At 38.4% G+C, this 23,779-nt stretch overlaps 3 protein-coding genes and 1 long non-coding RNA gene across 6 annotated transcripts in view; 3 read left to right on the forward strand and 1 right to left on the reverse strand.

Moving 5' to 3' along the window:
• LOC124312357 (collagen alpha-1(I) chain-like) overlaps positions 1–23,779 on the reverse strand; it is a 1,404,094-nt gene that overhangs the window by 949,585 nt on the left and 430,730 nt on the right. The window lies entirely within an intron of this gene.
• On the forward strand, positions 958–1,644 carry LOC124310712 (sodium-independent sulfate anion transporter-like). The gene is made up of 3 exons (XM_046774668.1): positions 958–1,206; positions 1,344–1,485; positions 1,559–1,644. Exons 1-3 carry the CDS (start codon positions 958–960, stop codon positions 1,642–1,644), a joined length of 477 nt encoding a protein of 158 aa, XP_046630624.1.
• The window catches only part of LOC124312399 (sodium-independent sulfate anion transporter-like), a 74,062-nt gene continuing 51,555 nt past the window's right edge, over positions 1,273–23,779 (forward strand). For 2 of the 3 annotated variants that reach the window (XM_046776905.1, XM_046776906.1), the window contains exons 1-6: positions 1,273–1,485; positions 1,559–1,779; positions 1,860–2,037; positions 2,114–2,290; positions 2,364–2,525; positions 2,594–2,734. In XM_046776905.1, coding sequence (XP_046632861.1) covers positions 1,753–1,779; positions 1,860–2,037; positions 2,114–2,290; positions 2,364–2,525; positions 2,594–2,734 — 685 coding nt within the window. In that variant the 5' untranslated portion in view covers positions 1,273–1,485; positions 1,559–1,752. The remainder of the gene's footprint in view (positions 1,486–1,558; positions 1,780–1,859; positions 2,038–2,113; positions 2,291–2,363; positions 2,526–2,593; positions 2,735–23,779) is intronic. The other variant, XM_046776907.1, reaches the window with a different exon arrangement.
• On the forward strand, positions 5,503–5,713 carry LOC124312554. The gene is made up of 2 exons (XR_006910548.1): positions 5,503–5,565; positions 5,648–5,713. It is a non-coding gene; the product is annotated as an uncharacterized LOC124312554 (long non-coding RNA).

Below are 23,779 nucleotides of genomic sequence, written 5' to 3' on the forward strand. Positions count from 1 at the left end.
TAAAATGGTCAAGCTTAAAAATTGTGACGCACGAGACTAGACAAAAAACTCGGTTGTGACGGTCAAATCTTAAAATTCTGCTGTCTGCACACTAATCAGCACATGACACTTAGGAAGCAGGTTGGCTCTGGATTTGTCTCCTTGAGCTTAATACGTTAGACAAGAAACATCCGATTCGGAGCGGTTTGAGCTGTCGTCTTTCTGCCGTGGCTGAAAGAATAATTGAATAACAAGTGCGGAAGGCGATAACAGGGTCCGAAGCTTCGGATTAATTTACTTTTATTTATTCTTCAGGGATATTTTACGAACAAATATTATGCATCGTGATGACCCATGGGTGGGTTTCTGGCGGATGCATTTTTCACGTGAGAAATTAAAATATTTGTTTTTTTAATTAGTCTTATTTTTACGAATTCTTTGCGCGCACTCATCTTCATTGGAACGGATTCTTCCGCGTGACAGCATTGCCTGTTTTAGGTTGAAAAAGGAAGGGTTTTCACTTGGCCTGAAGCAGATTTGTGGGAGAATCCTGCCCTCATTAATATCTACCTTCTTTTCCTTACTATGCAATGCCTCAGCGCGATTTTTTCAAGATACAGTTAGGAAAAAAAAATTATAACTAAAATAAAAGCAAAGGAAAAGAGAATCAAAGAGATGCTCACAATGTCTAAATTACAACGAATGCCAGAACGGAAGGACGGAAAAGACATTTTCCTCTACAAATTATATTGTCCTCTTAACGGGTCGGTTTGATGGCATCGTTTCTGTTGGCTTAATTCTTGTCACATCTTTATTGTCGGGGTTGAACTCAAGTGTGGGAGGATAGACGCGGCCACTACACTCGCGTTTCTAGGAAGTCGGGAAGTCCTCTGATTAAATATATAGGCTACTCCAGACTATTCGTCTATTGAGGTTTTCAATTCAGAGTGAATGGGAGTATGGTGGGAGTATGTATATATGGATTACACTTTCTTCAATAATTTGAAATCGATGGGAACTTGTTATGAATGGAAGCGTAAGGCAAGATCAAAAGTCAAGGGAGCTTGCACAGTTGAATTACTAAGACGGCGGTTCCCCATTCTCAAGTGGTTACCAAGCTACAATTGGGATTTTGCTGTCTATGCTGTCATTGCCGGAATCACCGTCGGTCTCACCACCATTCCGCAGGGAATCGCCTATGCTTCTGTCGCCGGACTGCCGTTACAGGTAAAAAAGAAAAAAATCATAATTAATAATAAATGAATTTTATAATTATAAGACATTTTTCTACAGTATATTCGTAGTAAGGGCTCTTCTCGGCTTTCCTGGGATTATTCGTCTTTGTAATTTTGGGGACTTCCAAGGAATGTTCAATCGGTCCCACGGCCGTCATATCTTTGATGACGTTCTCGTACGCCAGTGATGAAGGAGGCCCGATCTATTCCAGCACCCTGTTAGCTTTCCTAGCTGGTTCGCTAGAACTAGTAGCAGGACTCTTGAACCTAGGTATATATCTTAGATGTCTTATGCAATTTTATGGTTTATTCATCTAGGCCTAAAAATATTTTTTGATGGACAGGATTCATGGTCGAGTTTATTTCGGCTCTTGCCATTTCTGGCTTTTGTTCAGCTGCCGCTTTGACTGTATCGTCGACCCAAGTTTAGGGCCTCTTCGGCTTGAAATGCAAAGGATCCTCGTTTATCGAAATTTGGCGAGGTTTTTTCGAAAACATAACGAAATGCAATCCTTGGGACTCCGCCCTGGGTTGTTCTATGATAGTAAAACTTCTTCTAATGCGGGTATAGGTTACGAATTTTTTTTTTCTATAGATTAACGGTTCATTAAATATTTTGGGGGGAACTGATTAGTATCCCCATAGAAATTGACTTCATTAAAAAATCTTGGCCCTTTGAAGAAAGTTGGTTTCTTGCGCAGTCGCGCTGTCGATTCTAGTCTCTGGTTTATTGCCACAAGTCGCAACGCTATCGCCGTCATCGCCGGCTGTTTAGCCGCTTATTTTTTAGAACAAAATGGCTCCAAACCTTTCACTCTGACAGGTCACTTTCACTTTCAGATGTCAATTAGGAACATTTATTTATAAATTTTGTCACGAATAACCATGAAATCATGCAGGTAATATACAAGCGGGTATTCCCCCGTTTGGTTTGCCACCGTTCTCTGTCAATCGAACGACCGGAAACACCACTGTTGTTTTGGGGTTTTCCGAAATTTGTTTGGAACTCGGAGCTGCTATCGGCCTCATTCCGCTCATGGCCATTTTAGAACAAGTTGCTATCGCCAAGGCTTTTGGTATGACAAATGTATAGTAGATTTACATGCTGTCAGAATACAATAATTGCTATTGAGTGATTCACGATCACAGCAAACGGCAAGAGAACAGACGCCACCCAAAAAATGATTGCGCTGGGTGTTGGAACCATCCTTGGCTCGCTATTCAGTTCCATGCCCGTCACCGCTTCTTTTGGAAGGAGTTCAGTGCAAGCCGCAAGCGGGGCCAAGACTCCGCTAACCAATATTTACGGCGGTTTGTTTACATTCCGCTCCGTGTCAAAAACTGAGAACGATGAATAATGATACACCCCACATTGACAGGCGTCTTGGTTTTATTGGCTTTGGGATTTCTCATGCCTTCCCTGGCATATATCCCGAAAGCGATTTTGGCTTCTGTCATTATTATGTCAGTCATATTCATGGTGGAACTTGAGGAACTAAAGCCCATGTGGAAGAGCAGAAGTACGTCTGTTAGTAACCCAAAAATCTAGATAATTCAATGACGGTTATTTTCTATTACCGCATAATGAAAGAGATCGAACTATTGCCATTCGGTGTCACATTCTTGTGCTGTCTCTTTGTCAACATGGAATAAGGAATTCTGATTGGAGCTGGAATTCACTTGCTTCTGTTAGCTTACATAGGAAATCGACCTCATCCTAAGACTGCCGGTAAGTTTGATATCATAATCTTTTTTTTTGCAGGAGTGTAAATCATCGCGTGTTTTCATTATCGGGACATTCCACGCCAATACGACAAAACCTTATAGCGGTCATATTTCTAAATTAATTTTTTATGACAAATCTTAAATATAGGTTAAAATAAGACTTTTTGGCTAAAGGTTTTGAAAAATAATGGGATGGCTGGGCATGGCTTCGATTTTAATTTTTCGTGGACTGCTAATACCGTATTTATTTTAATTGCAATTTTAGTATTTTAAAGTAAAACAAAAGAAAAAAATACTGATCAGAACGCGTTAACGGAATGATAACTTAATTTTAGAAAAAAATCGCGTCGTTATCGGACGACCCAGGGGACAGCACCAGCGATCTTTCGGAATCCTAAAACCCCCCTCCTTTAAACTATGCGCTAGGTATGACGTCATAATTTGTTTAAATTTTTTATTCGATCGTAATGTAGACCTATTCTACTAGTTTGAGTAAACTAAAGATTATAATCCTACCTTAAGTAGAAAAAATTAAATTAATTCCACAAAATGTAAAAAGTGTCAAAATCGCAATGTTTTGAAAATTCACACAAAACTGCTGATAATTTCTCCTGCTTTAAAGTAGAGGAGAGAGGGGCTAGTTGGCAGGTGGGGTAAGTTGGCATTTTGTTAGTTAGACCCCTTACAGACCAAAACAAATCAAGCCTTTTACACCAAATATGAAAGACAACACCCAGATTGCTCATACAAAATTTCAAAAGTATACGACTTACCCAACCCCAACAGGAGTTATAGCAAAAAGAAAAAAAAACGGCAAAATTTTTTTTTGGGCCTCTCAGCACTTTTTATTTTTCTCATAGTATAAAACTCTAAGAGTGTCAGAAAACCCAAGCAAAAAAAAATTAATGTTTTATTTTTAAAAGAAACCCGACATTTCTACATTAAAAAGTCATTTAGTTATCAATTTATTTGTTCGAAAAGCACACGGTGGGGTTAGTTGTCAGAAATTTTGAGGGGCATGTTGGCATACAGATTTCTCACGAGATGCTGAGTTGCAAGTTTTCAAAATTCGACCTAGAAATTTTGGGGCAATGGAGAATCGTCAGCTTCCAACTTACCCCTTAGTTGGGGCAAGTTGGCAGACTTTTTTTTGCAGTTTTTCTCAATTTCACAATTTCATGTAAATGAAAATTGTAAACGAATACGATCAATTCACAGAGAATTGAAATCTGAATTTGATTTATTCATTCAATTTGCAAAACGTGTGGTCAAAAAATTCAAATAAATTCACAAAAAGTGACCCTGCCAACTAGCCCCCTTTCCCCCTAACACATTGAATATAGCTTAGTAGGCCTATGTCCTAAAAAATGTATTAAAAAATTGTAGAAGTATTTTTTTCGGGAAATATGCATTTTCCCTTCACACCGTAACAATTTTTTTAAAGGGAATTCAGCTGCCCAAAAGTCCAAAACCAATCTAAAACCACGGTCTAACTGGAGAGGTAGACTAACGCCATGGCAGCAGACTAATCAAGGGACTTAGAAGCTTCCTTAAAATGCCACTTGGATCGCGGGCGTAGGTTGGTCACCAGCTGTTGTGTGTTGCACAGTCTCCCTCTCCCCCCTCCTTCTATGTATTCGGGGAATTCCACCCTAATCCGCCAGCGGCAATTGGCAGCAATGGCAGCAATGAAGAGTTGTGACCAAGCTACGCCTACGATCCAAGCGGCATTTTAAGGAAACTTCTAAGTCCCTTGATTATTCCGGCTGATCAGAGGGATAGGGCGTTTGTCTACCTCTCCTGTTAGACCGTGCTAAAACTATGCACATGGTTAAAGGCTTAACTAGCACTTCTTTGACAACAAAAATTTTTTAAAAGTGAAAACCTGTGAAAATCCCATTTTATTAAGTTTTTTTTTGTTTTAATGATTACCGGGTTAGATTTTATGGTTGTTCTTTTCTTTATACGAATTGAACTAGTCAACAATATCTTTGTCAAGTTATCATTCGAACAACAAGTCCTGAGCATTTTCTAAAATTAGCAATCGGTACCACGCCCACCCATCCCCTTATTTTTCAAAACCCTTTGGCAAAAAATCTTATTTTAACCTATATTAAAGAATTGTTATTTAAAAAAATCAATTTAGAAATATGACCGCGGCAAGGTTTTGTCCTTTTGGCGTGGAATGTCCCATTATAAAAATATTTTTTCACTTTTTTGTAGGGAAACGAAGTCACCGAGGAAAGAGTAATCGTAAAAGCCGACTCCAATTTGTATTTCCCAGGAGTTGAAAAGTTTCGCCGAGCGCTCAATGAAGCCAGTGAGGTGAATGCTGAAGGGTGAAGTCCTTGCTTGATGGTTGATCTCTCCAACTTGACGGAAATCGACTATAGCGTACTAAAAGTATATAAGAACGAATTTTACTACAGAATTTTTAGAAAATCAACATGTGTAGCAACCAACAGTAATAATCGTATTTTTTTGTGCGACTTCACAGATGCTTGTATCCGTGGCGTCTGAGTGTCACAAAAAACATTCTGTGCTACATTTCGTCAATGCTACTCCTAAGTTTGCCCAATCAATTTCTTCTACCCTACCATCGGCAGATATAGCATTTTTGCCCAAGGTAATGTAAAGTTGGTTTAACGAACAGCTTTATAGAAAACCATATACATCCTATGATTGGAATCCCTTTCATTCTGTCAAAGGTAGATAAGGATGACGTAACAAACGAAATTCAGATGGAAGAAATTGCCGCTTAAGCTACTTGGGTATTTAAAAAAACAGCTGATCAAATTTTGCAAAACAACGTGGATAACTTATATATCAAAGATAAGTACATGTTTCTCAGTCTATAAGCAGTTCTACAGTGGAAGATAACACCCCTAGATGGAGATACAAGAGTGACGGAGTAAATTACAGTTCTTAAAGAAGAAAAAACCTGGAGAAATACGCGAGTTCTTTTAAACGCAATTATAAACAAAAACAGTGTTGAGAGAAATTGTTTTTTTTCCACTTTATGTATTGAAGTTCACTTGATTGATCTACATATCGGTTAGTTCCCTGGTAGCAGACTCACATCCATCGTCTATCATATAGATGTCTTAATGTCTAAATCAAATCTTATCTAGCTACAACCTAAATTCGATATCACATGGATACTCAATTTACTACGGCCTTATGCTATCTTCGTATAGATGTACTATAGATGTATGTTTCTCATACGATCACGGACATCCATTTGCACTAGAAATCAGACGCTTAACAGACAGACGTAACATGACGTCTGTGAGATGTCCAAATTATCTGTCCACAGGATAGATGAGAACGACAAGGACTTTAAATTTTCATAATTTTAACTGCTAATATTAATTTAGAGCCGTTGAACCAAATACAATTGAAAAGTAATAGAGAGTGGTGTAGTGGGTAGACCACTGGACAACCACCCCAAAGAACGTGGTTTCGCCCCCTTGTTTTCTTTTTGCTTAAATTTAAGTATTTTGAAGACGGCTGTAAGCCGTACCCATTTGGATGTCTTACAGCGCGACATTAGTATAGACATAGGCAATCCTATGGACGTCGGGTTAAGATATTTCACTCGGCTGAAAACATGGGCGACGTATATCCTATAGATAGAGGCGTGCTACCAGGGTTATTGCATTCGTTAGTTATATAACACTGTAGCCAAATTGGCTTATAAGGATGAATTACACATTTTTATTTCTTTGCGTTTCTATTTCTCCTCGAGTTTCTCGGGTGAAAAAATCGGGACCAGGTAATTTCGGGCTTTTATTGAGGAAATTAGGAGGTGCTGCCCCTATAAGGCCATGTAGAAAAAAGTGCCGATGCTAATTCTGCCTCGGGTAGAGAATTTAGGTCTTTTTCGGCCACTAGATGGAGAATGGTAGCTTGTATAGTTAAAAACCTTTGTTGTGAAATTGCTGGAATCCCAATTTTCCTTGGGCATTATTGTTACTTGGCAACGTCGCCCCTTCTCTCTTAGAGTATGAGTAGTGCAGATGTTTTTCATTTCTTGCCGACGAAAGTAACGGAAATCGAATGCCAATAAGATCCCGTTTATCTTAACTGCACTTAATAAAATAAAATAATCAGAAATAACTTCAGCAGAAAATATGTCATACATATTTCGTAAAATCTTTATATTTTATTTACATTTTGGGTCTAATCATACGTATGTGGTACTACTGCTTAGGCACTGCTAAGATATAAATATTTACAATATAATCAATGTTAGAAGTAATTATAGGGAGATAAAAGGGAGAAAATCGAGGTAATGTAAACTTGTTGATTGCTCTTAAATCTAACGAATTTAATCATCTAGCCTTGATGCTCTCGAAAGAACTAGACGCTCGTAAATTCATCTCGACATGGTACAGCTCGTGGTGCGCATTACTAAATGTCTTTTGATTTGTGATTTCTTACCTTGTGCATCTTGTGCCATTCTATCCACTCATCAGCAAAGGGTTGCGAAAATTGGTCAAACATTTTCGTCAAATGCAGGTCCCAGCAAGACGTCGAATCATCGATGGAGCTAGTTGAGGAACATCGAAATAAGAAAGAACTCGTTACATAATTATTGACTATAACTTAAGATTAGTCAGGTTACCATTACACTGTAAAAGATTCCAATTACAAATAACGACTGAGAATAAATTGTTGTGTTCCTTGCGTTATGATGCATAACCAAATTTAAACGGGCCAAAATTAAATGAATGAAGCGTTAAGAGTCGTAGAATAACTCTAACTAACAAGACTATACCTTATTTAAACGGCTGGGCAGTTCCGATTAAATGCGACACTCCAACCGATACCCTTTCTATTCCCCTGTGCCTGTACGAAAAGGCTGCCCGGCTAGAGCATCTCTCCGACAATGAAATGGCCTCGTCTCAGACCTTCCCAAGGGTTAGATTGAGCACCAATGAACCGCGTGATTGACCCTCCGGTGCGGGATTACCGAAAACCAAGACAAAAAGATCCCAAATTAATTGTGACTTATGAGTAATGAGAAATGGTTTCTACTAAGAGCACACACAACTTACGCAATGTTGAGGTGGAACAACCAGCAGTAACCAACAGATGTACAGTATCCTCAAAAAAAATCCGAATGGATTTTCTTTCAAAAAGCCCCCTATCCATATTGCGGGGAACTGCGTTGGGCTTTTAACCCAAATTTAGGGGGTAAGGAACAAAGCGAAAGGTGGGAAGAAAGAACCCTTTCCCCCTTCAAAAAAAAAAATAGGGAATAGCCTTAGGCCCACTGTCCATTTTTTGAACAAGTGACGAGAAACCCCAAAAGCTTCCAAATCTTCCATCACAAACCGGGGAAAACTGGAAAAACTCAAAGGAACCGCTTTAAGTCGGTTCAATCAGTTTTTCGCGCCATGAAAATTCCAGACAGTCTGTCTGATTTCATTCATATTTAGGGGGAAAGGGAGGGAGGGGGAATGCATGGCCAGTGGCTAATTCATTCTTTTCCTTTCTTCCCACCTTTCGCTTTCTTTCTAGCCCCCCCCCCCCCCAATTTGGGCTAAAAGCCCAACACAGTTCCCTGCAATATGGATAGGGGGCTTTTTGACAATAAATCGCATTCGGATTTTTTTTGAGGATACTGTACACACGTTGCAGCAATGACGGGCTCCAACACTACAATTCTCTGTGACGAAACAAAAACAACACGTTAATGTTAGATGAACGAATACATACTATATAAAGAATACAATTTTAGAAGATTGCAAAAGAATCAAGTATCCTCAAAATCATCAACCAAGGTATGTTGTAATAATCATATATGAAAGATTTACCGCAGAATGAGAATCAAACTTACATCTGATTATGTTTGCAATGAACTGGAGAGAAACAAGATGTGAACAGCTGATATGGAAACACCAATCAGTTTAACAACCTGTAAGAGAGTAAATTTAGCACAACCACAAATTAAACCTCAAATTCTGTAGAAAATACAATACCGGAGTAGAGGCCTTGATTCATTACCTAAACTGTTGACAGCAGATGTTACACTTGAAAGTCATCCATACAGAACGACTGGCAATCAAACACTAGTTGTAGAGCACTGAATGGATAAGGAACTTGTCAAATATCAATATACCACAAATAAATGTGTCACATTCTATACCTCTGCAAATAGTGAAATGGATGGACCACCATGGGAATACATTCTGTAACAAGTAGACTTAAAAGAACACAAAGAAAATGGTTAAACCTGGTGAAGCAATCAAAATTGTAGCCTCCAACTTGATAAATAAATTAACAGCACAAAATACCTTCTACTGTCTTGACTGCATTTCAATTTTCAAAGCGTGGCAGTGGTGTCGACTTTAATAGACGACGAAATGGTCGACGTCATCATGGGTAGTCATGGGTATGGATGGAGAGAATGCAGAATGGTATGGAGATGGCAATACTGTCAAGTAGCCAATTAAATACATAAGCGAAATCAAAAGACGAGATTTTTAAAAATCTCGAAAGAAGAAAATAAAAATGCGACTTCCAAAATGATAACGTTAATACCGCTACTACGTCAACTCTTCTTATATATGACGGGGCAAATGGTGTCAAAATTTCTAATCATTTTGCATTAACCTTCACCTGAGTATTTTAATTGACTTCAAATTACAGTGCAAGTCAGTACCCAGTTTTCAGATGCAGCACCTCTGAAAAGGTTAAATAAAAGTACATTTAAATAATAAGTGTTAACATTTGTCCATAGGCGAATATACACTGTTGTGTATGTTGCAACTTAATAACTTAATACTTATCTCCACACTATTAGTTCAATCCACGCAAGTGACATTTGTCCACACTTGGACGCAAAATAACGCTTTGACTTAGGTTCATATCCCTTTATACACTTTTGTCCATCCACAAAGTGGTTTGAATCCACGCAATGACTTGAATCCATGCCCAGACTTAGAAGTTTAAGAACTAAGAAGTCCTCCGTCATCATGTTTTCCTCTTGCTGCCTTCTTACTCGCCCTTTTCGGCGAAAACAAAGCCAGCGGTAGATTTAAATGAAAAAAAATATAGGTTGAAGTAAAATGCTACTAGGCATTATTGGCTTATCCATAAGGAAATGGAAATCAGTGAGGGACTTCCTCAGAATTTGTATTTCTTTACTTTTACCTTCAACATCACAAATTCTGTCGTAGATTCCATGTGACAAAACGAAGACGAAGATACTTTGGAACTCAGATAGATCTGATGTTACCAAAGCATTTACTTCTTCTGTTAGCTTTTCCGTGGATGGCACTTCTTTTACTTCAAAAACAAAACCAAAACCTTAAAAAAACTCCTTTAATTATTCCGAAGTCTGTGCCTTCCAACATGCCATTAATAATTACTGTTTGTTTCGTTGTCCTGCAATAAGAATCCACAATCCACAAAGTGGTTTGAATCCACGCAATGACTTGAATCCATACCCAGACTTAGAAGTTTAAGAACTAAGGAGTCCTCCGTCATCATTTTTTCCTCTTGCTGCCTTCTTACTCGCCTTTTTCGGCGAAAACAAAGCCAGTGGTAGATTTAAACGAAAAAAATATAGGTTGAAGTAAAATGCTACTAGGCATTATCGGCTTATCCAAAAGGAAATGGCAATCAGCGAGGGACTTCCTCAGTCAGGTTTGTATTTCTTTACTTCTACCTTCAACATCACAAATTCTGTCGTAGATTCCATGTGACAAAACGAAGACGAAGATGCTTTGGAACTCAGATAGATCTGATGTTACCAAAGCATTTATTTCTTCTGTTAGCTTTTCTGTTGATGGCACTTCTTTTACTTCAAAAACAAAACCAAAACCTTCAAAAAACCCCTTTAATTGTTCCGAAGTCTGTGTCTTCCAATATGCCATTAAATTCTTTGTTGAAATTATACAAGGATTTGCTAGTTATAACGAGGCTTCTGTATTGAAATGAACACAGGGTATGTAATAAATCATTCCAGCTTGTGGAGCTTCTGGCATGACCAGGCATTTGTTTCGTTGTCCTGCAATTAGAATATATTTAATTATTTAAATTGATCTGTATAGTTCAAATGTATACTTCAAACATCATCTGATAACCTTTGACCAATCCAGGACGTCTATTTAGAACATCATATAAAGGATACGGGGTTACGCTTCTCTTCACCATTTCATGCTGAAAATTATCTAGAAATTAACAGAGTGAGAAATAAGAAATTATTGAAATCAGAAATAAAAAAATGTCGATACCGTTATTACGCCGGAGAACATCGTTTTCATGTTTAAGTTCCTTAATTTCCAACTTTAAAGCTTTCTCCATTTCCTCTTTTTTGGCCTTCACCTTCTCCAGCTCTTCAATCAGCATCGCAATTTCCTTTTCTATATCCTCTTTGCTGACTAATAAGAAAACGAAAAGTAAAAAAGGAAAAGTAAACGAATAAGAAAACAATAACCTGTTAAATCTTACATCATATCGGCACACACATCATCAGACTTATCACACGTACCGACCCCCTGATCCACACCGTGACCTGTCTCTTTACGTCATGACTTATTTACTCACTGAACTGGAGTCAGTTCAGTGTTCACACCCCGTGTTCCATGGAAGGCCTTCCATGCAATGAACTTGGTCCACGCCGGACAATTCACTCACGCCATATTTATCCACGTTGTGACCGTGCTCTACCCCCCATTCTGTGGACTCTTGGGTATGTGTCCACATGTCATCACTAGCCTATATCCTACCTAATAATAATACGAAATTAAGAACACTTAAAAAAATGTCTCCTCTTAGCGTTGATCTCATTTCTGAGGTTTGTAAATAATTACGTCCTCTCGATTTGTCAGCATCCAAGTTATTATCTCGTTTTTTGTCATTGCTATTATACTTCGCAATGAATCTGTAGTGTTAAAAAATGAAAAAGATTTCTGCCCAGGTAGGCGATTTTATTTCCAAGAAATCCATGCCATTTCTCATTGGTGTGAGATCTTTAGAAATGAATAAGATATTCTGTAAAAAGCTAAAATTAACTTAAAATTTAACATTTAACTTCAAAACCAAAACCAAAACCTTGAAAAAACCCATTTAATTCATTCTAAGAGAGAACCAAACTTTTCATATATATTCACATATATAAAGAAGTATTCTTCATCTTTCTGATTTTTAATTTTTAAAAAGTGATAAGGATCTGTATTTAAATTATCGTTCATAAATATTGGATCACCCTAAAAATATGCCGCATGGCCTGTCCCTACTCGCGGCATGGCCTTAGGATGTGGCGGGGAGGAATCCTTTATCTGCCATATCCTAAGGCCCAAAAAACAAAAAAATATGCAAATTACGAACACTAAAAAATAATGTCTCCTCTTAGGGTTGATCTTAGTTCTAGGGTTTGTATATAAGTACGTCCTATCGATTTTTCAGCACCCACGTTAAATTCGTTAAATTTCTTTTGGACCCCAAACATCGTTTCGGATAGCCATAGAATATAATTCCTAATTAGTTTTACGTATCTCAAAGAGTAAATGTAAAAAATTAAACCTGGGCTGTTGAGTTTTCATCGACGAAGAAGTTCATGAAATTAAGAATAAGGCAATAGCTTTTTCTTAATATGGTAGTTGTGGAAGATAGTGGACCCTAGAAATTTAAATGAAAGGTTTATACTATATTTTTAAAAAGGCAAGCAAGTACCTTCTGACTGGCACTTGGTGTCAAAGGACGACACAATTGGCCTTCATCTATTAATAAATAGCAAAAAAAAAACGAAACGGTTTGCTGACAACACTAACGGAATAAAAAGTGTTGAATAAAATAAAGGTGAAAGGAAAGATGGGATAGGTTTAATCTCTTACGGGCTGGTAATCTATTACCCCTCTAAAAAGTCAAGTAGTGAGTGAGAGTCAAAGAGTGAGTAGTGAGACAAGCCTTAAAAGCTTTAAATAAGATTACTATTCCATAGAGATTACAGAAGCTTTAGAGTCCTCAATATTTCTCCCTAAATCCTTCCATAGTTGAGATCCTAAAAAGAATCTGAGTAATAACAAAAGAAAAAGGTCAATAAGCAAGGACAGAAACCTCCATTTGATAGATGATGGTAACAGACCCCCCTGAAGGATCAACGACCTATTGCGCTCTCCTCCGAGGTAATTTTTTGAATTGACAGAAACTTTTTTCCTTCAAAAAAGCTTTTTGATTTTTTAGCCAAAAAGACAAAAAAACCAAACCCATAAGGCAATATTAAAACAAAAACTTATGGTTGTTTTCGATTCTGAAAGGGTTAAAAAAAGGAACAATGAGGGTTCCCATGAAACTCGCATATAAAAAAAACTTTCCTCCATGCCACTGGCCAAGTCCAAGCTATACTCCCCCCCCCCAGATTTTTTATTTCGTGAACAGAGAGGAACTGATTATTTTGTATCTTCAGACCCAAAAGCTATCAGAGAGGCGGTGCCAGAACCCCTGGAGCCTGATGGAAGTCACACGTTTTTGTATGGGTTTATCAAGATGCCCGATAGTCCAGGATTTGGAGAATATACGGAAACAGGGATTGTGATTCCTTGTCTGTATAAAAAACAACCTGTGAATTATACCGCGCAAATGTATATTGATTGTGATCCTCTTATTGCCACAGGGTGTGAAATTTGGGGATTCACTACAAACAAAAAATGCACCAAACCACCAGATAATTGTTTTTACAACAAAAAAATCCACAATAATACTCACAAGGAACTTAATGGAAGACTTTCCAAGAATGAATCAAATTTAAAAATTCAGACGGGAAAAATTTTACCCATAAGCATTGAAGTAGGCAATCTTTCCATTGTTGGGGTTTACTGCAGCACATCGCTATCTTAAATTCCATGCGCAATCTCTTACTTGGAAAAGAAGGTGTCACATGGAATGGTTGCAAATCTTTTGTTTGTTTTTTGTACTTCGAATCCATATCAGAAAAGAAAAGACAGCTGGGAGGAACTCCGAATTTTTTAGCATTAAGTAAATTAGGTAACATTAACATGTTGAAAAATTATGAGATTTGCATAATTGGCATATCATTTCACAAATCGAGCCTGGCCTTGACAAAGGCTTGGCATCGGCAAAGGCGTCAAAGTGTGCAATAATTTTTTATCTCAAATGTTTGTTGATTTCCCTCTTTTCTAACACACAGAATTTAAACGAGCTTCACGTGAACTTGAGCTTTTGTGAGCTTTTGTGAGCTTTGAGCTTGAGTGCGCTTTTTTTTAAAAAATGCGAGATTTAGCTTGAGCTTTTTCTTGGGTTTCTAATTGAATGTTTGAAGTGCCACGAGTTCAGAACTGCCAACAACAAGAAGTGAGAAAATAGAGTTTTTATCTGTTACCAGAATCTCTGTGTACACGTGTTTTCTAGAAAACATATGGAGGTATTTCACTTTCTTTCATAAATCATTTGTGGTCTTAAACTGAAACTGAGAATTAAATTTTATGTCTAGCAGAATTCAATTCTCTCTTGTCTGCAAAACAAAAAGACCCTAGCTAATGTCCACCACATCAAGAGGCCAAATGAATTCTCCCATGGTGGTTTGAAAACTATAACTTTCTCCCATTTCTGATGTGGCTGTCAGCACAGTCCGTGGAGGGATAAAAGTTTTCTCCATTTGTTTTTGCATACCGGGAATCAGAGAATAGGCGCTACAAACTGTGGGTAAAGGGTTTGTCGATAGATACGAGTACTCGTTATCGATATCCATTTGAAGACGGGCTATGAGAAACGCAAAGGATTGAAGAAGACGTTTGACATTTGGATCTGAAGATCCTTTATGGCTGAAGTTGAGTCCTTGGGCATTGTGAGGATAGGCTCTTCCAAAAAGTTCTCCCGAGCCTTCAAGGTAGGTCATCTCTCTTTGATAGTAAGAGAGAAGCTTCGAAAAGTATGGGTGATGTTTGTGAGTTACCATGAGGTTCTCTACGGTCTTGTGTTTAAATGATTAATAACAGCGATAGGCCCAATAAAAAATAAGCGCTCTTTTCAGTATGATATCTATTGCGCTATAACTTATTTCATCAACAAACATTTTTTTTTGTTAAGGATAAACTAGAAAATAGGGAAAAAAGCTAGGGTTTAATGTTCATTGGCCTTTTTTGCATCTAAATAGCCCTATTGCGATTTTAATAGCCTTGTCCGGAATTCCTATGATTTGAAGCGATGGGAAAAGGCTTTGCTTCTTCAGGACATTTCTTGGGCTCACCATTAGGCTTGATCCTCTCACAGGTTGAGAAGTATCTTTTTTGGTGGAGGGACCCCTTCTTCGATGCCTCCCTCGTTTGTGGAAGTTTTGATCCAGCATATCTCTGCTCTTTGGGAGTAAGAGCCAGATCTTGAGATTACCCTAGAGGCAAACCCTACATCTGCAGAAGCTAAAAAATTTGAAGGGTTTGCACGGGCAGGGGATAATGGCTTATCCCTTGGAGTTCAAACTTTTAATGATCAAGAATTGGGGTTTCTAGGTTGCGCCCATACAGGCTTGCAAGCCAACAGCTGGGATAAAAAATTCTCGTTTTTCTTTTGATCTGATTTATGGATTTAAGTGTCAAAAGACCACCGATTGGTGTAAGACCTTAGAAAAAGCCTTAAGTTTTTCACCGCGTCACCTTTCTCGTTATCGATTGACCTATGAGCCAGGAACCGCTTTTTTTGAGGGGGGATCTTACCTATAAAATAGAAGATCACGCATTGATCTTTATGAGGCCACAAGCATTTTTTGGGAAAAGGAAGGTCTCAAGCCTTACGAAGTCTCAAATTATTCCGTTGAGGAGAATGCGTGTCGTCATAAACTTTTGTTGTGACACTATGAAAACTATGTGGGGGTAGGAAGCGGTGCCCATGGTTGTTTGTATCAAGATTGAGAGAAATATGCTTTGAGACATCAGCTAAAGACCCCAGAGGCTTGGCTAGCTTCTGTAGAAAGCCATACCCATGACCTGGAATAAAAAACTTGTTTTGCATCCCAGAGTGGTTTTTGTAGAATGTCTTTTGATGGGTTTGCGTTTTCAGGAAGACTTGAATCTTGTCCTCTGTGAGGTATTGATAGGGAAACAATGGCAAGAATGGATTTCTCCCTCAAAGTTAGCCTCTCTTGAGGGGGGGGGGGTTCTAAAAATCGCAGGGAACCTATTGAAATGTTATTTTCAAGAAATTGAGGAAAAATTAACGAAAAAAATTGTATGGTTGTTTTTTTTTTTTTTTGTGGAAGCGGGAGTAGCTTGCAATGATATTTATCGCGTACGCTTATCCAAGAATTTAAAGAAAATTTATGAAATTCTCAAAACTCCTGGGGGAGAAAAAAATTGTTTTTATCGATTTCCGTTATGACAAAGAAGCTATTTTAGCTACTATCGAGGGGTTGAAAGATCGTCTGTCTGAGGGATTAGATCTTATTGTAAGTTTAGGTGATGAAGCGAATATCTTGGAGTCTTTTATTGCGTAAAATTCGGTGGATTCTTTTGAACAATAAAAAAACGATTAAAATAGTTTTTCAATCCATTAGTTATAAATTCCACGACACGCCAAGTAAAATTGCTTTATCTGAATTATGAACACGGACCAGGAAAAAAAATTAAGGAAAGCGTATAGTATTTTTTGATGATATTCTTTCTTCTTGGGAGACAATCTCAGCAGCTGTTCGGTTGGTTAAAAATGTTGAGAGAATGCAGAGATTTTGGGAATTTTAGTGGATTTACGGACGGTCTGTTCTGGTGGTGGATGAAAAAACCTACCATATTTTCAAAGCAGGCGGATCTGAAGATATACCTTAAAGAGACTTTGGGGGTTAAAATCGTAAGCTATAAAGTTACAAAAAGAGACATCAATTAAATGATGATCTAGAAAATATAGCTAAAAAACATTCTTCTTCCACGATGGCTTTGACTAAAAGATTTGTGGTATTCCCATTGCGTATGTTAAAGCGCCCCTGAATAAATCGCAAATCGGACAGGTTAAAGGGCTTCTATAACGACATGGGGAATTAGGAATCTCCTCCCGCCATTGTGAAAAATCAAATAAATTGATGCATTATCAAGAAAAGACGAAAAAAGTCCAGTCATACAAAAAAAAAGGTTCAGCAGGATTTTCCAGAAAAAAAGAGAGAAAAGGTCCAAAAGGGCCTGTTATGCCCTTTTGAAGTAAATTTAAAACAGGCTCTTTGGTAATGAAAATACCTATAAAAAGATTCGCTTTTTCCTTCAAGGGGAAGAAGTGCCAGTTTTCTTTGACGTGCATGGAGAGAGGTTTGAGGTAAAAACTGATGCCGATCAGGATCACCAAAAAGCTGTTCTTGAAAACGTTCGCCAAAGCAAAATCTAAAGTTCCTAAAGTGATCCTACCCCAGTCTAGACAAGCGATGCCTGCAAGAAACAAAAGGATCACCGCAATCAAAGGAATTTGCCTTTTCCATCTAATCATTAAATATTTACGAGATGTGTGGACCTCCATCACCGATTATCTTTCTATTGTCCAAAGAAAGAGGTCTAGAAGAAGATAGAAGAGGAGAAAAAGTCCACCAACCAAAAGAAAGAAGGAAAAGGGCGTTTTTGGGGGACAGAAAAAAGGAGTTCTTTTAAGAATTCCATGAAAAAGGGTGGATCTCCGACAGCAGATAAACAGCCTCACACGTTTCAAATCAGAAAAAAAGAAGATAGAGTGCGCACGATATCTATGGGCATGATTTATCTCCAGACAAGGATGAATCCCCAACATTCCAGCGCCTGTCGTGCTTACAAGACTTGCCATCAGGCTAAAGAAAAACAGAAAGATTGTAATCACCCAGGGAGTTCCACGAAACTCGATATGAATCGTTAACCCCCCCCCCCCCCCCCACCCCCCCCCCCCCCTCTGTCACAATATATAAAGAGCTAATGAGGAGAAAAAAGGAACAAATTCCGAAAGAACGGGTGTCCCCAAGCTGATATCTGTGGCTTTTCAAGCTGAAGGGCATCGAAAACATTCGGGGACAAAGGCAGCAGAAGACCATCCCAAAAAAATGTCATGATATTTAATCCGGATTCTCGGAGCCCAAACGAGAAGAAGGGCAATGCTTAAAAGAAGGCCACAGAAGGGAAAAAGATTTAATAAAAGTGCCATTGCTCTCTTTCCTCTTGTCGTACTGCCTCACCCAAAGCCCTCAAGGGGGGCGCACTCTTTTAAAATCCGTCTCAGTTGACTGACTTCTTTTTTCCAATGGTAAATCCTCACCCTTCATCAAAAGATAGGTATCTGCGTACCAAGAACTGCCAGGAAAATTAACCTAAACCTGCCGCAATTTCCGTTCCGTTTCCGTTCGGCATTTCCGTGAGTAGCATTTCTCTACTACTTACTGCAATTTGCAGTGAGTAGTAGAGAGGTGCAGAGATTTGCAGATAAGTAGTCTTTGCAGTCTGCAAAGAAAGTACTAAATTTGTTCATTTGAATATACTTAGATCATGGCTGAGCCGAAAAAAAAAACAATTTATTTTACCCGGTAAAATAACGTACAACGAAACGCATCTATATTGTTTTGTCTCAAACGCAAAATACGCTAAGAAACCTGTGACAAGAAAGGTGACACAAATCTAACCTGGGACATTAAGGGAAATATCAACTCCAACCGCTCCTCTAACAGGTATAGCCATAAGTGTATCAACTGCAGTTTTCATTTTCTCAACTAACTTTTGTTTTGTTTTATAGGACTGACAGTTACCCCTGCCCCGTCAACCCCTACACATACAGTTGACTTTGATACCCCTACCCTGTCAGACGTAACATCTACAGTTTATTTTTCTGCCATCTCTACTAGTCGCTCTCTCAATCCCTTCAATCGAAGGACTTTAATACAGACATCATTCAGGAGTTTAACTAATTCAAATTCATCAGCTCGTCGTCGTATTGACTTTTCCCCCAGTGGTGATTCAATCCAATGATAGATTTGATAATGTGGAACTAAGAATGTCCACGCAGGCCACACCTACGCAAATCTGAAGGCACTGAAGATGTTTTTTTATTTCATTTTATCTATTTTGAAATTTCTATCAAATTATGCCTTTCAATTCAATAAAAAAATTAATTTCGAATTTTACTTGCATTAAATCTGTAGCTAAAATTCTAACATTTTAAATTTTTCCGAGCTGCCAGGACAGCCCACCATTCACTGGCGAAATGATTTGTGCTTTCACAGGTTTCACGTGTTCAATCATGGACTACTCTATACTAAAAGACTGGACTCTTCGATGATTCCTATGTCAGCCGTGTAGTTTTTTTTACGTCGATATCAGAAAAAAGCATTAAAAAACAGCTATCGTCTTATTAAATATCCCTATACTTAAAATCAAGCATGTAAAAGATATTTATATTTTACTTGCAGGAAAAGCCTGAAGAAGGGGAAGTTCGGCGACTTGACTCATTCGCCATCTACCCACCAAACAGCCTAAGCTCTTGTAAGCTGTGTCTGCAAGTAAGAAGATTTAGTCATCAGCTGTTGATATCGGCAACAAACAACACGTGCAGCCTTGTATGCACTTGTAAACATAGCATTAGTAAGAACTTGGGATGTTTGGCGGGTAGATGGCGAATGAGTCAAGATCAATGACGTTGAGGATTTTTACACGAAAAAGTTTTCTTCACCTGAGCTTCGTCTAGGTTTTGTTGTAGTAAAAGATCCTGCTCTCTATTGGACTTTAAATTAATGATTATTAATTGTCTAAACAGAAATAGCGACGAACACAAGAAAAGAGAACGACAGAGAAAAAGAGGGAATTTGTACATTTGAATAAAAGGCAACGTCGCATAAACAAAGCTCAAGCCAAATATAAACTCTCTTCAATTTTATTTAAGCATTATTATAACTTGGCAACTTCGCCCCTTTCCTCTTAGAGAATAAGTAGTGCAGTTGGTCTTGAATCTTTTGTACAGCAAGTACACAATTTATGTCGTTCTTAATAGAGGTCAATCTTACTTCATTTCAAGCATTTTCCAAGCGAGGAAATATGCACAGAAAGGACCAAATTTTATGAGGTTCAGAATCTTTTATGGAAAGGTTTAAAAAAATAATTTGATTAAGTTTGGGTATGCAAAAGGGAAATGCAATGAGGGAATTCCTCAATCTTTGAGTTTCTATAAAGTGATTGCTCACAATTATCCGGTATTTATAAGTTCCTGCGATAAAAAATATTTAAATTTATTAAATCTATGCTAAAAAAGTATACTTTTTATAATCAATCTGAAAACGGCGTGTGGGGCACTGTTGCATGGGTTGTGGTCCAGCATGGCGTCGAGTCCAACAGGAAGTTCTTGCATTGCTTGGGGTGCCGCAAGAATAATTCGTTCGGCAAAGAATTTTTGTGCAAACTGGATGAAGGCGAGATTTCTTGCCTCTTTTTTGGTTTCAGCAAGATGGTGAACTCTAATCTGATCTGTAATTTTAAAATAAAATTAGAAACCATTTTTTTTAAATATATAAACATTTACTTACTTTGCCCATATATTGGGAAATGCAGCGTGCAGATATAGCGTCCCGGTTCTCCAGTTTGTAGGAATGTGAAATTTCCCACGCCGAGATGGTGTTCGACACCACAACATGCATTATGCACGTTGTAGTGTCCCCATCTGCCAAGATCCAGATACTCAACGTAGCGTAGGAAACGTGGGCCTGCGGTGATCATGGGGCCATTCATGACCACCGCACCTACATCAATTAAATGATTTAGGAACATGGCACCGGCCTCGCGCTTGTTGTCTGCCACATAGTTCCCAATAGAGTTGTAGCGAGCCACGAATTCATCACCTGTAAGAAAAAAGAAATGATTAATAAGTAAAAATATAAAAATTAATTATAAAATGAATTACCTTGTACTTCATAAGTTGTCGTATAACCCGCTACCGTTGCAAAAGTCCTAATGGTCGCCCCCGACCTTAGGACACCGGTGACAAAATTAAATAAGTCATTAAGAACCCTCATATTGGCCCGAATATGAGGGGCCCGGCGCACAGGAGGAGCGGCTGCAGCTGCTGGTTGCGGATTTTGATGACCTCGTCCGACTGCCGGAATGGCAGCAGCAGCTAACGGTTGCGGATTTTGATGACCACGGCCGACTGCCGGAATGGCGGCTGCAGCTGCTGGTTGCGGATTTTGATGACCTCGTCCGACTGCCGGAATGGCAGCAGCAGCTGCTGGTTGCGGATTTTGATGACCTCGTCCGACTGCCGGAATGGCAGCAGCAGCTGCTGGTTACGGATTTTGATGACCTCGTCCGACTGCCGGAATGGCAGCAGCAGCTGCTGGTTGCGGATTTTGATGACCTCGTCTGACTGCCGGAATGGCAGCAGCAGCTGCTGGTTGCGGATTTTGATGACGATGATTCAAATGGAAAGGATTGAATTTATCCACAGTTTTCTATTTTCGCTGGTTGCGGAACTCGTTCCGGAAATAACGGGGTCCAAGAAAGTAATAATTGTCAGCGATGGTGAGAAGGCAATTACCAATGCTATATCCAAAACATGGATCAACATCCCAATGTTTCGATGCTGGATACATTCATGGAGAAATATAAAACTTAAATTGGAGAAATTATGCAACACCAGAGAAAAAAATTTTGTTTCAAACTACAAGACTGACTTTATTAATCTTCTCTTACAAAAATCAGAAAGATCTTACAAGTCCGTTATTGCTAGATGTTATTTAAAATGGAACAAGGTAGACTAAAAAAATCCGCAATTTTGTTTATCATTTTGAAACTTAACTAATCAATTTGTTGGAAATAGGATTTCTCAATTTACTTCGACAAAAACATCGACAAGGACATGAATAAAATGGGATCTTGGATATTGAGACCGTATGGAGTCAAAATTTTGTCGAACAATCAATCTGAATCATTTAATGCCACAATGAAGCGGCCAATGAATTGGAAAAGACTTTCGGTAGATCACATGGAGAATTCCTTGAGAATAGTTGCTGGGTTTTATTCTATGAAAATCCAAAGGGGAAGAATCGGATGTCGCGATTATACCTAACTACCACACCTTCCATCGACAATTGTGAAGAATGCCGTTGAACGACAAAAATTCAAGTCTTCTGACGACTTATATGACAAAATTAAGTCGTCTCGGCTATTGAAAAAGGTAAATAATAATAAAATAAAACACATAAATGGAAACCTATTTACTTGTTGTTTATTTCATTTGTTTTAGGATGATCAAATATTGAATCCAGTCGAAAAACATGAGAAACCCCTGGTAGTGCCCTATCACAATCCCGGTGATAGAGTTAGACAGCGGGCTATGGAAATTCTAAGAGAAAATAGAATTCAGCTGGTCCAATCTCAACAACATTGTTCAGTTATAGTCTCCTGCGGCGATGTTTATTTTGTGACGTTGTTCAAATAAGCTAGTGCGTAACATGACTTGTATGTGTTCCGCATCTGCACTTTGTTCACACATGTTAGCAGCAATGTACAGCATCGACTGCGAAATGATTAAAAAAAAAGGTAATATAACACTGACCCAGCGGAAAGCAAGAACCTACCATCATTACCATCGTAGCGGGACGAAAAAGTCATCTCAATTTGAGAAAGAATCAACCAGACAACAAAAGCCTGTTTCGAAGGGGTCGAAACGAAAAAAAAATTCTGACGATTCAGTCATTTGCACACCTGAACACCGAATTAAGTTCCCCAACATTGGAGGGCTGTACAACTGCCAGTGGGGGGGAGGGTGCTGCAGTATAACCCAGTGAACTGCCATCAGTGGATACAAATCCTCCACAACAACAGAGATCACTGGGTGGTTCTAAAGGTTTTGATTCGACCGGGTCTGACACCGTTTTAATGTTTGCCAGTCTCTGGAGTGAACATCTTCCCGATCAACATTATTGCTCAACATTGTGCCCCACTTTGGAGACCCAAAACTTCTTCCAAAAAAATTTCACGTCATGGTGCAATGGAAAATTTGCAAAAAAATATTTCCACCAAGAATGTGAAAATGTACCAAAGTCGGCAATCGAGTGCAACAAAGTGCCTTGGTTTTGTTCTATTTGTTCGTGTTCTTAAAAAGATGTTGCGTTCTGATTCTGATTGATACCTTTAATTTTCAAAATGGTTCTACGATATGTAAACTATTAATAAAAAACTTTGAAATATGGTTCTTTCAAAAATTTTTGTTGTTGACTGAATATAAAAATTAAAAAAAATAATTATATCATGAAATAATTTGTCCATATTTAAGTTCATACTTTCGGACAGGCTGTGCCATCTAGCGGAGTCCATAGTTTCTGTTGAAAGTCCATATTTTAGATGCCAAAGTCCAGACTTTCGGACAGGCTGCGCCATCTAGCGGAGTCCATAGTTTCTGGTGAAAGTCCATGTTTTAGTAGTCCATTGTTCATAGTCCAAGTCCATGGATAATCATGCTCAACTTAAACTCCCATTCCAACTGCTGGCTGCACAAAGTCAAGGCTGTGCATTGTTCTAAAATTCTTCTACATATGATCCCCTACTTGAACATAACTAATAAAAACAATTGAATTATTGCAGGGATATATTCATTAATTTACTGTAATTACTCTTTAGTATTTGCATGGGAAGCGTCTTGCAGCCAACTCGTACAGAATAATAATAATAGAAGACATTTCGGCAAAATGGACAGCTTTCTCCCACGTGATCAGATTAGGGGGATTTAATTATTTCCCCTGTTGTTTACTTTTTTCGCGACCAAATCTAGGAAAAAAGGGGGGTCCATACTTTCCTCTTCTCCCCTTTCTTCTCACGGAACAATTCTCTGTAGATTCGGTCGCGAAAAAAGTAAACAACAGGGGAAAACATTTTTTAAAAAATACAAGGAATGTG

The sequence above is a fragment of the Daphnia pulicaria genome, chromosome 8 (assembly GCF_021234035.1).
Source record: "Daphnia pulicaria isolate SC F1-1A chromosome 8, SC_F0-13Bv2, whole genome shotgun sequence".
Lineage (NCBI taxonomy): Eukaryota > Metazoa > Arthropoda > Branchiopoda > Diplostraca > Daphniidae > Daphnia > Daphnia pulicaria.